Genomic DNA, 17,845 nt, shown 5'->3' on the forward strand with positions numbered 1-17,845 from the left:
AAATTATTGTATAATAAAGATCAGAACCTATAGGTAAGAAGCACAGATCAAGTTATATTTTAGTCCGTGGTAATAAGTAATAATTAATAACCAATAATATAATGATATAATTATTATTATCATCAGCTATTTCCTTAATCCTATATTTATACATCCGACATCGTCTTCTTATGCTGTCTCCTCCCTATTGGCTATTATTTATTAATTATTCGTTATTCTATTATAAATATCGGAATTGTAATACCTGCAATCACTTATTACTTATATCGTAATATTTTACGCTATTATTGTAGACCCTTTTTTGCTTTAAATTATATAGTATTATAGTGATTAGGGGTCAGGGGATATATTTTTTAAAATTTAAATGTTATGTTCTAAGGATAATGGACCTTAAAAATGGTTTTACAAAAATATTAAGTAGAAGAAATATTGCCTATTGGAAGTAGAAATTACTAATTTTATTATACTAGGACCATTTTTACAAATATTGTTGTTGGATTAAAATTAGCCACTAAAAATTGTAAATCACCATAGATCTTTCAAACCCATTATCATGAACTTATATAATATAAATTAGCCTTATTACACAAACTTAAATAACTCAAAATATACTCTTTCAAATTTTGATTCTGATACGTCAGCATTTAAAAAAAAATTATCCTCTAAATAATTTTCTGTAGAATATGATGTTTAGGCTTTTAGCTAAGGTTATCATTCGAAAAATAGAATTTTGTATTTTCACAGGACACTCTTTAAGTAAAACAAAACGAGTATTTTGACAAAATTTATCAAATTTAAAACTTAAAAATTACTATATAATTAAAAATTTATAAAATGTTCAAATTGTATAGCTAAGTATTGAACATTTAATATCAGGTTCCACGTAAATATGTAAATAAATTACTTTATTCACAATAATATCATCAAATATACTTAGTAATACATCATACGCTGACTGACCGCGTCTTCCCTCAGAATCGTTTTTCGTACCAATACAATGAAATTATATCATTGAATTCAAATGTAACACCATCCATTACAATGACCCACTGCCAACTTGTAACCTAGTGTACAGCAGAGCGACGAAATTTTAGGTAAGAACATTATCTGTGCTTAAGTCAGCAATTTTTCAAGCAAGATACGAGTAGGTATGTCGTATGTAAAATATTACAAATTAAAAAATGCTTATATCCTGCTTGAAAATTAAAATTATTGAAAAATTACCGACGCTTAACTATAACTATTTCACCAACATATAATTATTTTTTTAATATGTATTCTCAATTCAGTTAGTTATACCCATAGGCAGAAATCCATTAAAATGTCAGGGGGGGGGGCTAACATTATTAACAATTAACATCAATGTGAGCGGCGGGGCTTGGATCCAACAAAACTAAAAAAGGAGGGGGTTTGGCGGACTTTTGGATGGCTAAGCTCATCAAGCCCCCCCCACCCTGATTTCCGCCAATGCTACTGGGGATTTTTTTTCCGCAATTCCATTTTAGCATGGTAAATCATCGGGACTGTAAAAACTACGGCAATAGATAACAAAATATTTAAAAAACAATCACAACGCGATGATTTTCATTACTGATTTGCTATTTGCTATCGAGTAGTCGTTGCTTGTGCAAACATTGAAAAATTATCCCTTATATGAAATAATATATAAGTCAATTGTCATTATATTAAAATGGAGTTGGTCCAAATTCCGCCGCACAATGGTATTGCTAATTGCTATCGCGCCGTCCATCGTTATCGCCAATTTAAAGAATAGCTCCGAACGTACGTATACGCTCATTGATTCGTGCCAATACACATATGCATGCATATAATATTATAAAGATATTTGAGTTTACTGTAAAATTCAAAAAAGATAATTGAGTTTTTTATTAGGAACTTTAGCGGTCGCCCCTTCAGCCCACTACTGAATCCAACGACCCTGCACAGTCTAGTAGTTAAATTTATTATTTAATAGATAATAATTTATAATTTTGAAACGTAGTGAAATCAATAAAAACTTAGAGTAGGTAGGTAAGTACCTACATAAGTCATAACTCTAATAAGTGTATAACTATTTTATGTCTACACCAATATTAATGTCAACACGCGAAACAACTAACAAACATAACTTGATTATAAAAAACAATTTGAGAAATAATGCATTAAAAAAACCTATTAATTTGTAACTAGGCAGTAAAAAAAAATACGTGCATAAGTTGGTTATTACGGCAGTATTATATGCATTAAATATTTAAACGTAAGAATTTTAGGTCAGGCGAGAAATCGCGATTGCCGATTGTCGCGCGATTGTTCGATAAAGCATGTACAATTACTAGTTTTACAGTTTACTACTTACTATACCTGAAATCGTTCATCCGTGTACCTATCGTATATTATAGTTGTGTGGGGGGCACCCGACGGACCACACCAAAGAAAAAAATTATGATTAGGCAAGGCAGATAGTGAACACAAATTCACGTCGGCGTGACGGTATATGAATTGTACAGTGGTGACTAATAAAATTATAAATCTACAGAATACAAAATAGGGATAAAGGATGTTGTTTTTGTTCAGTACACATTCTGTTATTGTCGTATAACTACGCGTAGTAGGTATTACCTATATATTATTATTATTATAAAAGCTGATGCAACAAAAACAGAAAGTTGCACGCCAAACACATCCACATGTTACCAACTGGCCAACTGAGTAGACAACCATTTGCAAATTTACCTATAATTTTAAATTTTAATGTGCGTTTAGAGTTGGACAAATTTAACTGAACAATGTGGATGGTGCAAAATATCAGCCATGTGCAATTCTAAAAATTAATTAAATTAAGCTCCTAATCCTAATCGGATTTTTTCATTGATAATAGTTGTATGTTGAGAAATTGTTACTTGTTTTAGATTCTGAGTGGAGCAATGAATTTCTTGATTTTACAACGATGTGTGTTTTTTAATTTAATTTTTCTTTGTCTGTACACGATTAGTAGTCAAAATAATGCTTCAATTTTCCAACCTATTTTTTCCAATGGGAAAGTGAATCTAGTTTCGGTGCATTCAGGAGATCACAATTTAAAATTCCAAGTTGCTTGCAAAAGCGTCGGGAAAAACTTTAAAATAATTTCCGTAGATACGCATGAAAATGCAATACTCACAGAATATTTAATTAGCATTTTCTATACACCATACAATTTTTAAAATATTTTGACTCATGTTGAGCTATAATAGGCATATGAAATTTTCGACTTTTATATAAGTTTTTTTTAAATTAATGTCGATAAAAAATGTTCGCTGGGTGAAAAAACTTGAAAATGTAATACAAGGTTTCAGGGGAGCAAAGGAAAAAAACAGCAACCGTTCTATTATAACTTGTTAAACGCAAAAAAAATAAGAATAAACATTATAATATTAATATTGTCAATGTGATACCAATTAAAGAGTACCTCTGTGGCAATTTGTTAACAGTTGTAGGGGAAGGCGGGGCAGTACCGTACGGTTAAGCTTCCATGGCTTATGAATCATGTAATTTTTAACGAAATTAAATTTTTTAAACTGGTATATATAGAACAACTTATGGTCTATAACTTTTATTCGAAACTTTTTTGTATTTTTTTTTTTTAAATGTGTCTAATTTGCGTTTTACTTTTTTTGGGAAAAATACGGATTTACCCCAGGTGCGGGGTAAATCCGTATGTACCCTGGGGCAAAATCGTATGAGGATAATTTTTTATACCAAAACACAGTTCATTATATTTATTGGTAAATTATTAATTGGTATTGGTCTTTTGTTTAATTCATTTATAAAGTTTAACTAAAATTAGGCAGTAGGTAGTAAGCTATGTATGATTTCATTTTCATTAATTAAAAATGTACCTAAACATTGTTTTCAATTCTTCAAAATGTCAACAAATTAATAACACAATACAATATGCGATAAAACCTGCTCCCATTGGCAGTAGTACAACAAATACAACTTACCTAAGTACCTATAAAGTTATTAAAATAAAACAAAATCTTCTTTTAATATAAGAAATAAAAATGACCACACAAAATTACTTTTTAATAAAAATAATAACAAAATTTAATATGATAAATTTTTTTGGCAATTCTAGCTAGAACATAAACAGTTTATTATAATCATAAAAATAAAACAAAACCTTATTTTTTTATAAGAAATATAAATTATTATACCAAAATAACTTTTTTATAACTTTTCCAAAAAAAATAATAATGAAACTTAACATTATGCCTGCCTAGCACATAAATATAGTAGGTAAACATAAAATAATATGTAAATATTAAAAAAACAAAAACTTTTTATAACTTTTTCAAAAAAAAATAATAACAAAACTTAACATTATGCCTGCCTAGCATATAAATATAGTAAACAATATGTAATATAAAAATAAAACAAAACCTTTTTTTCTTATAAGAAATAAAAATTACCTTAATCAATAATGTTTTACTTATTTTTTTTTTATACAAAGATCACAAATGTAGGTCTTCCAGTTATCAACTCCTCCACAAAGCTCATGACACCATCTACAGCAATTTATACATTTAACCCATTTCTCTCCCTTTGAGTCTTCTTTGTATGGCATACTACAATATATACACTCTTCGTCGGCACTGTCATCATCATCAGTTGAAACACATAGCTTTTTGGGGTGAATTTCTTCTTCATCTGTAGAAGTGAATAATCTTTTTTTAATATTATTTTTCTTTTGTTTTTTCTTTGGCAGTGGTTTGCTGTTTTCTTTAGCTTCTTGGAGTTCTTTTTTGTATGGACTTTCAGTGATAATTGCTGTCTTTCCTCTTCTTCTTGATGATCTGTTAATATTTTGAGCTTTTGGTATTGGCAAAATAATTTCTGGAGATATAGTAAAAATCTGTTTTTCATTTGAAGAAAAAGTTGTATGTGGTGTTTCTAATACCAAACTTTGAGACAATAAAGATGAAACAGCTGCATTTTGAACATTATCTGCAGGTTGTTCAGTATTCAATGTATTAGCAGAGGAACTAGGTTGGGGAGTAGAATATAATGCAAGAGCACTATTATTATCAGCTGAACAACAAGGTTGTGTTTGGGTATCTAATGACATTTCAATATTATTGGTAGTTTCAGCTGGAGCAAAGTCAGAATTGTCAAATATGTCTGAATTAAATGGAGCTATACCAGTTTTTCTAAAACCAGAAATTGCATTTTTAGGAGTTGCTGCTTTTAGATATGCCTCACGAAAAATTTTAGAAATGTGGCGAAGACCAACAACTTGGCCTGGGTGGTTAAGTAACCACAAATCTAACTCTTGGCTATAGTATGTACTGAGTGGACCCATAAAGCTCACATCTAACGGTTGTAATTTGTGAGTTGTATGGGGAGGAAAACAAATGATAACTATATTATTTTTGCGGGCTACATCTATAACTTCAAGGTTTTTAACATGAGTAACATGACCATCTAAAAGCAATAAAATAGGGTTTTCTTTTGTGGGATGTGTATGCTTAATAAAATGATGAAGCCACTGCACAAATATTTCGGATTGCATCCACCCTGATGGATGACAAACAACCAATGATCCAGGTGGTGCTTCTTCTTCAAAATCTGGATTTAATCTGACTCTAGGGAATATTAATAATGGGGGAATATATGAACCCGATGCTGAAAAACAAATTGTCACTGTAACATTTTGACCTCTTTCAGCTGATGACAGTTTGCCAACTTGTCTTCGTCCCTTTTGGGAAATTATTTTGGCTCTACTTTTGGCTACATTTGACAATCCACTTTCATCAACATTAAAAATTTGTTCTGGCTTAAAGTGATGAGTCTCATAACATTTTTTTAACAAATCATAAAAACTATTCACCACCGGTCGATTGAAGCCCATAGCTCTCACAGCTGAAGTTGGTTCTGGGATCCGTACTGACAACTCTGGGTGCCTTAATAAAAAGCCTTTTAACCAATCTTGACCTACATAAAAAAAATTAAAAGATAATATAACAATAAACTTTAAAATATATAAATAAAAATAATCATTGCTTAATTCACCTGCTAAACCATTTGTTTTATTAAAATTATGAGCAATATTGTTTCTTTCGGCAAGTTCAAAGGCCATTTTTCTAAAATGATTTTGTGTTAAGCCAAACAAACGACTTTCCATGTCTTTTAAATATTGTACAAGAACATTTTCTTGTTCGATTGAAAATACTTTTTGATAATGTCCCAAAGCTATAACAATAAAAAATTATACTTTTAATTGAAAACAATTATTTCAGCACATAATTGACAAGTTTACAATAAGCACCCCCTTATAACTAAATAATATGTTATCTAATATCAGTAGAAAAAAATTGGTTTTCTTAATAAGAAATTTTCTGTAATAATACCTATATCAAACTAATTACCATAATATTGTGTAATCATTAAAATATATACCTTTTAATCCACACTGTTGTACATTTAATTTTCCTTCTTTAACTTTATTGACTCGATCCTGTAACGTTGAACGAGGAACTTCATAACGAATAGACGCAGCATCATAAGTCAAACTTCTTTCCACCACAGCTAATACAGCCATTTTCATATCATCTTCCAACCATGATTGTCTGTTTGATTTCCGAATATAATTACGAACCATACTAAGAAAAATAAAACAATTCAATAGGTACTAATAAATTGTTTAAATTCAACCATAGCAATTGTCAAAATATCAACGTAGTAAAACCGTACAGTGTATAACCATACGATTTTGCCCCATACGATTTTGCCCCACAAGACTATTAAAAGTTTTCGAGCTTTATATCAAACATTAAATTAATAAATGAATGCATTTATACAACAAATGTAAATTACACTTCATTAGCTATTGAATAATAAATATGACATACCTGAACAATTTTTTCGCATATAAAAATTCACTCTTTGAAATGTTGATAATATTTTAGTAATTGAAAGTAAAAACATAAAACGTATTTATTTTAAAAACGTGATATCAAAACAAGTGCACTATCATATTCAATAGATAAGCAAACAAAACGTTTCAAATCGGTGTCTTCAGTTTACCTCCATGATAACAATTATTGATAACATTCCGATAATACGATTTTGCCCCGCATACGGTAATACCCCGTCTTCCCCTATATACTTACTGATTAGTTGTAAAAATAAACACCTAAACACGTTCAAAATTATATTTTTACAATTATAATTTAAATTTTGTGTACTTACTCAGAAAATATGTCAGATCTATAAACTGTAATAAAAATGATTTAATAATTATAATAATTACAATATTTGTTAATCAATGTGCATTAAACATGTCCATTTGTTCAGAGTATTTAAACTGAACATGGATTCATACATGAAGTCATATGAGTTAATTATTAATAATTTATAGATATAAAATGTTGACCATAACTTACGAATTAAGTTTGAGCAAAGAAAAATGTGGAGTTTTATTTTAGAAATTAATTTTCTTTTTATAATTTAACCTACCTATCAAATTGCGTATATTGTAATATAATATTAAATATTTAAATATAAAATTATGTAAATAATGTGTTACATGCCTACAATAATGTATAAATATCAATATTACTAAAGTTATAATTAAAGTTATAACAACAATAACTATATTTAAATACAATGATATGCGTACGCCGAATTGATAAATTTGAAATGACAGTGACAGGTTTCTTTATTTTTTTTTAACATGTTTTAATTTTACACCTAGGTACTTAGATTATTAAAATTTTTAAGAGTAAATACAATTTTTTAATTTTCCAAAAATTTTGTTTTTTTTTGGAAATTTATTATTTTTTTCTATATTTTCCGAATCACTGAGGAAAAAAACGGGTTTTTCCAGAATTTTTGATCCCTTTACAAGCGATACGTATCGATAGTCGATACTTTCAAATTTTTATTTTTATTTATTACTTGAAAATCTTGAATTATTCAAAGTAGAATGTAGGATATTATAATTTATATTTATATTTATATTATAATTTAAATCCAAAGAAGCCAATAAATCTTAGAAGTTGTAGATGGTTCAATTGTGTAGTTAATTAGTACGTGGTTTTTGACAACAGAGTGCAGATTTGACTATCAATATTTCCCGTAAAATAAGTTTGATCAGTCAGTGTTGCAGACTAAATTTATTTAGTCATGGCCGCGCGGGAGCAGCTCCGTAGCACAATAGTCATGTTGATTGACAATTATTTTATTTACCGTAGAACATAGTTAAAATTGGTTTTACGGGAACATAAAATACAAGGTCTATAATATAAAACTAAAACAAATTAATGCAATTTTTGGCATTTTATTGAGAAGAATATTATCTGCGATGTAGGTATTAGCGTATGGCGTCCTCTAAAGTAAGATTATTATACATATTAAGGCCTATTGCTTACGTTGGCGAAAAAATTGTGTAAAAAGTAAAGAATTAGTAAAATAAAAATAATTGCTCATGGATCATTGCAAACATATCAATAATAAGGTATTTTGCCCTAAATATATACAGGGAAAAACGATAAAATATCTAGCTGTGTTCCCGGGGTACTTGAAAATAATAGGCCCAAAATAAAAGCATCGTCATAAGAAAAAAAGCCCTGGAGAAAAATTATCGTTAATTAGATAAATGTTATTGTATAAGAATTAATACTTATTTATTTTATTGTGTGACTTTATATATTCATTATTTATGGAATATTTTGTTTTATGATTTGTATATTCTTTGAATGTGGGTTGTGATATAACTAGTTTTTTTTTAATGCCATATACTAGTAATATTTTTCTTGATTTTTTTGATTTTTAACTTATGTAGGTATTCTATATTTTTATTTCTATTCCATATGGTTTTCAAAAGTTTTAATAATATTATTATATACAATTACATAAATATATTGTATGATTACCTAATGAAAAACAATATTTAGTGTAGGTACTTTGTACTTACCTATTGTTATTAAATAATATTAAAATTATACAAAATAAATCTAGATTTAAATATGAAATTCAATAAAGCAAATTTAAAAAAATTTTAAGTATACTTTAGAAGTTTGAGTACCCATGAATAATATTTTTAAATTACAACACAAAACTAAAATCTAATTTAAGACCAAATTTTAAAACAACAATAAAAAAAAGTTAATGTTGGTAAGGGGCTTTTTTTCCCTAAATTCGTTCCCAGACATAGGTACTGCAGTCTGTAAACTTCTTTTATGTCAATATAACTATATAAGAATTTTTTTTTGAGTAGGTATAGTGAACTGTACTATTCTAGGAAAAAACTAGGATGGGAATTGAATGCACGGGATGATAAATATAAAATTCTCTATTGCCACGGATTGACACTAATTAGATTGATAGTTTAATTCATGGTCGTGTAAACAAGACCGTTGTTTTATTGCTCTAATGCCGGGTTGTATAAATAATCACTTAACATTTTTTGAAAATTTGATTCAATAGTGAGCTGATTGGTACATTAAAATATTAAATTGTATTTAAAATTAAATTATAAAATATGAGTATATAAAAAATTGACATGTGACGACAATAACAATAACAATAACTCAACTGGCTGGTGTTTATAATAATAACAATAATGATAATATACAATTAGAGCGTGATTTTTTATGCATTAAAAAGTATCATAATATAATAAGCAGTCAAAATCGTCTTTCTCAAATGTATTTTGCACCCCAATAGGAGTACCAACTAGATCAAAGTTATTACCAGAAACAACCTTCAAAGTTGAAGATTGACGTCAACTTATACGCTAAAAAGCATGATAACATAAAATAATTACAGAACGTTGTAAAACCAATTTTTTCCTAGCCTCACTTATACTATCTAAAATAATCTCTGACTAAATGAAAAAACATAATTATTTGGTTATAAAAATATATAATATAAAAAATAAATAAATATAAAATATGGCTATTTTTACTTAATTTGTATAAATATAAGTATTAAAAATAATTTGATTTAAAACTTCTTATATATTAACAACAAATAATTTTTTCTGATTAACATGGTTATTAACATATTTGCTGAATTAAAATTGGTGTTTGTTAATGAAGATTAGTAACAATTTTTGTTTACACAGTTATGTAATTACTAACAGCATTACAATGAAATAAAATTATTTCAGTAACACATTAAAGTGGTATACCACTATAAAAAAAGGCTTGATTTAGGCATATCCAAATATTGCAGCAAATGTATTAATACTATTTTGGGTATACTATATACAAATTGCACTAAATATAATTTTACATTTTTAGACAACATGTAGATATTTATAACTGTACAATTTTTTTAGTAAACCTTAATAAATATAAAATTATCTATTATAATATATATATAAATTACTTATCAAGTATCAACAACCAACTTACTGGTAATGTAACCATAGTTTAAGTATAAGTAGGAAAATATAAGAAATTGATTTCTTTGAACACATATAATATTTTTACATTAGTATAATCCTAATTTAAAAGTTGTGATTGATCTAAAGAATTTTGAGTTTAGAAACATAATTTTATGGTAATCTAGAGAATAAAAGAGATCATACACAATTTAAGTACCTATACATTTTCATATTTTCTGAGAACACTTCAGCAACAAAAATAGTGTTGTCAATTATTTATCTTGTTTATAATATTATATTATTTAAAAATAATAGTTAAGGCGCCCGGTGTCGATGCCATTTTGTCCTCAAAAATACACTCTGCGGGAATAGTGATACCGCCTTGTAGAATCAACCAAATTTCATAATTATTTTTTTAATTGCTAGAAAGAAATATTCTACAGCTTGCATCGATCTCTGTTTTTTAATATTTTTTTCTCAAACTTTATAGTATGTCTAAAAAAATACAAGATAAAAAGCATTTTTTTTTTACAAATTTTTTAATACAATAATTTGAAATAAAATACAAAATCAGAAATCAATGCGGGCTATAGGAAGTCTTCTTCTTTCAGATAAATAAATAATCATCAAAATCCGACAATTCTACAAAGCTTGATAGTTATTCCCGTAAAGTAATTTTGTTTGATATAATACACCCTATCAACCCCCCCTAAATAGGTATCAGGTAGTAGATTAGTGGAAAAGTCTTATAATGAAGGTGGCAACTAAAATATAAAATTTAATTTTTAAATTTTATAGAATTGTGGAAAATTTGAAAAACTGGCACCGGGACCCTTAATAACTAGTTTTAACATAAATATGTTTTTTCGGCTGGATACACAATTTTTTTTTGTATCTGACTTGTTTTAATTGTCGTGATTACTTATTAACAAAAACATAATTATGATTCATAATTTTCCATAGAGGAAAAAAATTGAGCAGCGTGCCATGGTTTTTTTTTGTTCTATGTGTGTATATATCATGTGATGCCTACAGTGTCATACATGTGTGCCTTGTGTGCAAATGCCACTGGCCATTGTCTAGGAAGTAGGGGGTATAATTAACCAGTTCTGCATAAAAAAATAAATAACTTGTAATACTCTATAGCAGCGGTTTCTTAAACTTTAACAGCCTATGGATACCTACTTACAATTTAAATAAGAAAATTAAACTATAATATTGCTATTTTACATTTTAGGATAAGAATAAATGTTCTATATCTATAACGGTTATATATAAGAACTAGATTTTAATTTAACGAGTAAAAATGTTATCAATAAAATAGTCTGAAAATAAAAGAGAATCTGTACCTAATTTATATCCAGAAAATTACTCAAACAACGCCATTTGCTGATAATTGTTCGATACATTCATCTAAAAATCCATGATGCATTCTGGTGTCAAAGTCTGTCTTGTGTATAATACCATTCCATGCAACAACATCTTCATTACCAGTTGTTATTGAAAGCCTAACTGTAAATACCAGTCGCCTTTCAAAAGCTTTACTCAGTAATGATAATACACGCCTTCCTTTTTCTGTGTCTGGCAAATAACAAATTCTTGGAAAGCCTAGAGCATAGTATGGACGGCCCGGATGTGGATGTTCTTCACCTTGAATCCCAGATGATATTCTAAAAATATTTAAAAGTTAATATTGAAAGAAACAAAAAATATAATTTAGACTAATATTTTGACATATTTCCCCTTTAAACAGTGATTTTTTTAAACATGATATCACTATTTTTAAACTTTATTAATCTATTCAAACTCTAATGTTTTCTTTTTTTCTGGCTATGCAAACTATTATTCTTATAAATAATAACTTAGTGTTTTTAATGCAAATTAGTAATAAAACGATTTTCATGTAAATGACTTACTCATATGTGATTTGAATAGTTCTTGTACTACCATACCCAGGTAACGATCTATTTAAATATGTCCACTTCATAGCACCTGGTGGTTGGTTACCTCTTTTTTCTCCATAGACTTTCATACAAATTGGACATTGAATATACATCCACTAAAAATTTTTTTATTGATATTTAATTTATAATGTAATTCTCATTTATATACAAATATATTAATTTTAAATTTTAAATTTTAAATACTTGATTAGAATAAGGTTGATTGTTTAAAACTGAGTTTAGACAAGTGAGATGCATTCGATGTTGACATATACTCAAAGCTATAACTAGGCTTTTGTTAGATTTATTTGATGAGATAAGTGGATCTTGACAAAATGGACATAACATGTCAAGTCCTGGCCAAAAGTCATCCACTATTTGAACATAACAAGATAATTTCTCACTTACTGAATTCACTCCTAAAAACATAGTACATCAAATTTTATTTTAAATATTGGAAAAATAAAAAATATTTCCTAAATTTAAAATACAGTATTTTAAACACAAGTTACATAATGCAGCTATGGCACAGTTAATCTGTATAGAATTTGAATAGAGCCACCTGGATTATTTTTAGAATAACAAATATAAAACAGCCCATTGTGTAAATTTTTTAAAATAAAAAATTATTCTTAAATAATTGAATTGTAAGTTTTTTTTTTTTTTTTTTGTTGTTAAAGTATTTTTATTCAATCTGTTTCAATACATGAACAATAAGAACAATTGATGAAAATAAAAAATAAAATAAAATAAAAATAAATGACAGATTATCCCGTATGTAGAGGCCTCCCAGCGGAGGTACTACGACATGAGTATGACTAAATTAGGCTAGTAGGTCACGACACCACTGTCTTTTGAGTCTTTTAACTGGGTTACCTGGGATAGAAATAGATGATAGGTCGGAGATTAACGGATTCTTATGGTGAGCTAGGCGGCTATTGAAACGTTTGTAATGAGTTTTGGCTAGTTCAGAGACAAATGGTATTTTGAGATCAGTGTGGAGGGTGTGGTTAGAGACATAGAATGGTGCTTTTAGAATTGTTCGAAGAATTTTGGATTGGAATCTTTGAATGCGGTTGATGTTGGAGATTTTGGCAGCGCCCCATAGTTGAATCCCATAAGTCCAGATGGGTCTGAGTAGGAGTTTGTAAAGCAGGAGTTTGTTGGAAGGTTTCATGTGCTTTGATGTTAGAAGTGGACGAAGGAGTCGGAAGCGGTCATTTAGTGTACGGGTTTTGCTAATTATGTGAGGTTTCCAAGTGAGACGGCGGTCGATAAGGATACCGAGATAGCGTATGCATTGCGCAGGGGGAAGTGGTTGGTTGTTGAGGTAAAGTGTTGGACATACACCTTGGCGAAGAGCAAATGTACCGTGGATGGACTTGGTTTCGTTCATTTTTACTCCCCATGTTTTGTACCACGATTCAAGGGATAAGAGATGATCTTGTATGTAGAAGGAGGCTAAGACAGGATCAGGGCTGGTTGCTAGTATGGCTTTGTCGTCAGCAAAATCACCGACTAAGGTGTGGGGTGAAGTAGGCTGGTCGGAGATGTAGAGATTGAAGAGTAGAGGGGCAATTACTGCGCCTTGTGGTACGCCTGCTTTTATTTCAGTAGGAGAGGAGAAGGAAGAACCTACACGTACGGAGAAGAACCGATCTTCGAGGTAGGATTTGAGGATCAGATAGTAGTGACTAGGTAGAATAGGTTTTAATTTATAGAGGAGGCCTGAGTGCCAGACTTTGTCAAAAGCTTGGGAGACGTCAAGGAAAGCACCAGTGCAGTATAGTTTTTCCTCTAGGGCAAATGAAATTTTGTCAACCAGGCGGTGAATCTGATGGATCGTTGAGTGACTGTTGCGAAAACCAAATTGAGAGTCTGGTAGTATTTTAGCTTCGTCAACTATTGGCAGTATTCGTTTGAGAAGAAGTTTTTCAAATAGTTTGGAGAGAGTTGGTAGGAGACTTATAGGCCTATATGAGGAAGGACAGTCGGGGGGTTTTTTTGGTTTTGGTATGAGTATAATGATAGAATATTTCCATAATATAGGAAAGTATGATAAACGAAGCATAGCATTATAAATTTGTGTTAGGAAAATTATGGTTTTTCTAGGAAGGTGTTTGACCACTTCCGTCGAAATTAAGTCAAAACCAGGAGATTTTTTCGGTGAGTTTTTCTTAAGATTAAATTCAACTTCACTAGGGAAAAAAGCTCTAGGAGGAGGATACATCGGAAGAGGAGAGTTAAGATAGCTTTCAACTTCTTGGATTGTGGTTGAAGAGATAATATTGTGGTGTGGTTGAAATGTGTTAGATAGGTGGTTGGCAAATATGTTGGCTTGAGATTGTTCAGACAGTGCCCAGCTACCATCAGCATTACGTAGAGTAGGGGGAGAATTGTGAATTCGTAGTAGTTTCCTAGTGGCTTTCCATAGGGAGCCATCCATGCCAGTGAGAGAAGAAATATAATTTGCGTAAGACTCCGATTTAAGGTTAGCTAGTAGACGTTTCAACTTTTGGGTAAGTGCATTGTAAAGGGATTTGTCAATAGGATATCGAGTTCTTTGCCAAATAACCCGAGCGCGACGTTTTTGTGAGATGAGAGTTCGTATGTAGGAGGGGAGATGAGGGGAAGGCTTAGCGTGCAAGGGCACAGGTTTGGCTGAATCCCAAACAGAGGTTTGAATATTAGTTGTGAGTAGGTTTACTGCGTCATCGATATCAGAGGGAGTCTTTAGGCGGAGTTTAAGGGAAGTTTTTTCCGATAGGATTGTACTGAATTTGTCCCAGTCAGTTGGAAATTGAGATAGAGCTGACGCGTTGGATTTAGCTTGAGGGAGACAGTCTAGTGAATTGTAAGTTGATGGTGTTTTTATACTATAACATAACATACCAATAACTGATTGATTTCTGCAATTGTCTGATTTCTGTTGACATTCAAAAGCATCATCACTTCCAATACTGCCACCAGAATAATCCAATAGATCATACTACAAATTAAAATAATTTATTTTTATATACCTGACTAGACATAAAAAAAATATCAAAGGTTTATATATTTTAAAATGTATTACTCGTGATGTGCGAAGTTCATGACTGTCATGACTTAAATAAGTTGAAATAGTATCAACACTAGGACGTCTACCACTGCGAATGCTACTTGAGTCTAAATCAATTATAGATGAATCTGATTTAATTGATTCACTACAGCTTTTAGTTGCTGTGGTTCCTATTGGCCATTGAGCTTCTCTAGACAGTGACGAAGGATTCTTATTAGCTGAAAAAATATTTATTTTTTATTATACAATTAAAAATCTATAAAATATAAATCAAGTAACTTACCAAAAATACTTAATAAGGTGCGAGCTATATTAGTTCCGCTATGATGGCCATCGTGAACTACTTGTTTGTTTTTTTTATAATGTAGTTGTTTTTTAGTTATTGTATCTATATATTCTGAACTGGATTTTCTAATAGTTTCGTTTTTTGATGATAAATTTTTTATGGTATCTACAACTGCCCTATCTAAACCGAAAAAATGATATAAATGCATAGTATATCAAAGTTAGTCTAAATAAAGATAAACTAACCATTAAATTGAATAACTTCATCTGATTGTATTTTAACTAGTGGGTATGGTGCTTGGTTCACACGTCTAATATTACGTTTATATCCACTGTCATTCCGTACTTGGGTCAAATTACAAAAGTTAATTGTATACGGAAAACCTAAATATGTCCGGCTTACATCTATAACTTGGCAGCCCTGTAAAAGAGTAAGAAAAAGAAATTATGAATACCTAATTAATGATATAGGCATTAGACAGTATAGTTTACAAGACTCACCATTGACCAAGCTGTTTCTAAGAAACATTGGGATTCCATGTCATATGTATGCCACTCTCCAGGTACATCACCAGCCCATTCCCATCTGGCTCCTTTGCCAGGCAATGCATTGGCCGGATAGTAAGATCTGCGTACGGCCAAAAGTACACCTAAAATGTTGTCATTTAATGTTACCCGGTTTTCGGTATTTTAATTTCATACGCGATATGTGGACCGTGTAGTTACTATGTATTACAAATCATAACACAATAACGCACCTTCGTTTTCTTCAGAACACTGGTACATCGTACGCAAATTGACAAACGAAGACTCCATGTTCGGGTCGGCGTCTCTCAGTATCACCCTGGTCAACTTCTTGAAATGAGCCCTTTCGAGCAATTGTGCCACTTCGGGGCTGTGTGGTTTCCATCGGCCGTTCCGGTTTTCCCATTCCCAAACGACCACGGCGTGTCCTAGGGGCATCGTGTTGCTGGATCAAAGGTAACCAGGAAAACTAAATAATTCACATTATTACTATGATGATTATTATTTCTATGCCTACGGGCAAACACTGAAACACTGAAACACCTACATACTACTTAACAATAATCGACATAGGCAGTCGTCATTCCAACAGGCTACAACCTACTACAGTAGTACAGTACTAGTGTACTATAGTAACCTGCCCAAGTAGTAGTAGTAGTTGTAGTACCTGCCCAAGTCCTCCTATAGGCGCAGTCCGTTGTTGTGTTTACAAGTCGTATTATCATCGCAATCCGGGTGATAAGCCACCGACTACTGTTAACAGTTGTTGTACAGTCGACTCAGTCGAGTATTCGATTGTCGTTGATCAGTGATCAGTCCATGGCTAACTTGTGCTGTGGATCAGTCTATACTCTGTCGGTCGGTTATGTCACAGGTGTCCACGATTAAAAATATATCTTAAATCGTGCTGACATGCTGGTGTCATTGAACAATGGTGTTTGGGTTGTTATTATTCGCAAGCATGGGGCACTTATACCTAAATTCGCATTAAGATAATAGATATCGTGACAAATCACAACGAACATCAAAAACTAATATAGTTAATAGTTACCTATTACCCTATTCCTATTGTTAGAAATTTGAAAAATTATTTATTCTAACTTGGTTATTTTTTATATCTAAGTAACTTAACTTTCAATAGTTGAAAAAAATGAATAACTTCCCAGCTTTGAATTTAAACCATGTTAAAAATTGTATACCTAGTGCTAAATCCAATCCGCGACCCGCGGTTGCCCTCTAGTTCAAATTATTTTACAAAAATAGGCATACTGAAATCGATTTGTCTGTGAACTGAGGCACGCTAAAGCTGAGATAGGTACACACTACACCTATATAGCGACATAGGCACATAGCGTATATACTGTATAGGATTTGCAACAACAAAAAATGGTGCCGGCGAAGCGGGGTATTCAGTTTGTGCCTAGTTATACTATAATAATATTTAAAACATTAAAGTTTAAACAATATTTATTACGCTTTGACCCATTATAAACTCATTTAGTTTATAGGACATAGGTGTATGTCCCCGAAAGCTAATGAAATGCAACTCAACATACATGGTTTCGTATTGTTATCACAGATCGTACAGAAAGTCGAAAATTGTAAAATTTAATCTATTCTGTGGTAAAATACTGCCACTAACCACGGCCCATACCACACACA

At 30.6% G+C, this 17,845-nt stretch overlaps 2 protein-coding genes across 3 annotated transcripts; both read right to left on the minus strand.

The window, feature by feature from the left end:
* Positions 1-3,474: 3,474 nt before the first annotated feature.
* LOC132945809 (uncharacterized) lies at positions 3,475-7,151 on the minus strand. Of its 2 annotated transcripts, none has more exons than XM_061015578.1 (3): positions 6,439-7,151; positions 6,052-6,231; positions 3,475-5,973 (listed from the first exon to the last, which is right to left on the minus strand). In XM_061015578.1, exons 1-3 carry the CDS (start codon positions 6,638-6,640, stop codon positions 4,472-4,474), a joined length of 1,884 nt encoding a protein of 627 aa, XP_060871561.1. In that variant the 5' UTR covers positions 6,641-7,151; the 3' UTR covers positions 3,475-4,471. The 2 variants fall into 2 exon arrangements, with proteins under 2 accessions (XP_060871561.1, XP_060871560.1); XM_061015577.1 differs by having other exon boundaries at positions 3,475-6,231; positions 6,439-6,641; positions 6,891-7,149.
* Positions 7,152-11,325: 4,174 nt separating this feature from the next.
* On the minus strand, positions 11,326-16,897 carry LOC132945742 (protein deltex). The gene is made up of 10 exons (XM_061015495.1): positions 16,731-16,897; positions 16,417-16,652; positions 16,160-16,308; positions 15,905-16,079; positions 15,657-15,839; positions 15,389-15,591; positions 15,208-15,304; positions 12,520-12,734; positions 12,289-12,431; positions 11,326-12,042 (listed from the first exon to the last, which is right to left on the minus strand). Exons 2-10 carry the CDS (start codon positions 16,619-16,621, stop codon positions 11,745-11,747), a joined length of 1,668 nt encoding a protein of 555 aa, XP_060871478.1. The 5' UTR covers positions 16,622-16,652; positions 16,731-16,897; the 3' UTR covers positions 11,326-11,744.
* Positions 16,898-17,845: the final 948 nt, after the last annotated feature.

Source organism: Metopolophium dirhodum, chromosome 5 (assembly GCF_019925205.1).
Source record: "Metopolophium dirhodum isolate CAU chromosome 5, ASM1992520v1, whole genome shotgun sequence".
NCBI lineage: Eukaryota > Metazoa > Arthropoda > Insecta > Hemiptera > Aphididae > Metopolophium > Metopolophium dirhodum.

Bases quoted from the DNA above. Each gene is read 5' to 3' on its own strand.
- LOC132945742 (XM_061015495.1), bottom strand. From the start codon at position 16,621: ATGCCCCTAGGACACGCCGTGGTCGTTTGGGAATGGGAAAACCGGAAC. The intron at 12,735-15,207 runs GTATGTTATGTT...CTATGTTTTTAG, and splicing joins CAGAAATCAATCAGTTATTG to GAGTGAATTCAGTAAGTGAG. The intron at 12,432-12,519 runs GTATTTAAAATT...AAAAATTTTTAG, and splicing joins ATCAACCTTATTCTAATCAA to TGGATGTATATTCAATGTCC.
- LOC132945809 (XM_061015577.1), bottom strand. From the start codon at position 6,640: ATGGTTCGTAATTATATTCGGAAATCAAACAGACAATCATGGTTGGAA. The intron at 6,232-6,438 runs GTATATATTTTA...TTATTGTTATAG, and splicing joins ACAACAGTGTGGATTAAAAG to CTTTGGGACATTATCAAAAA.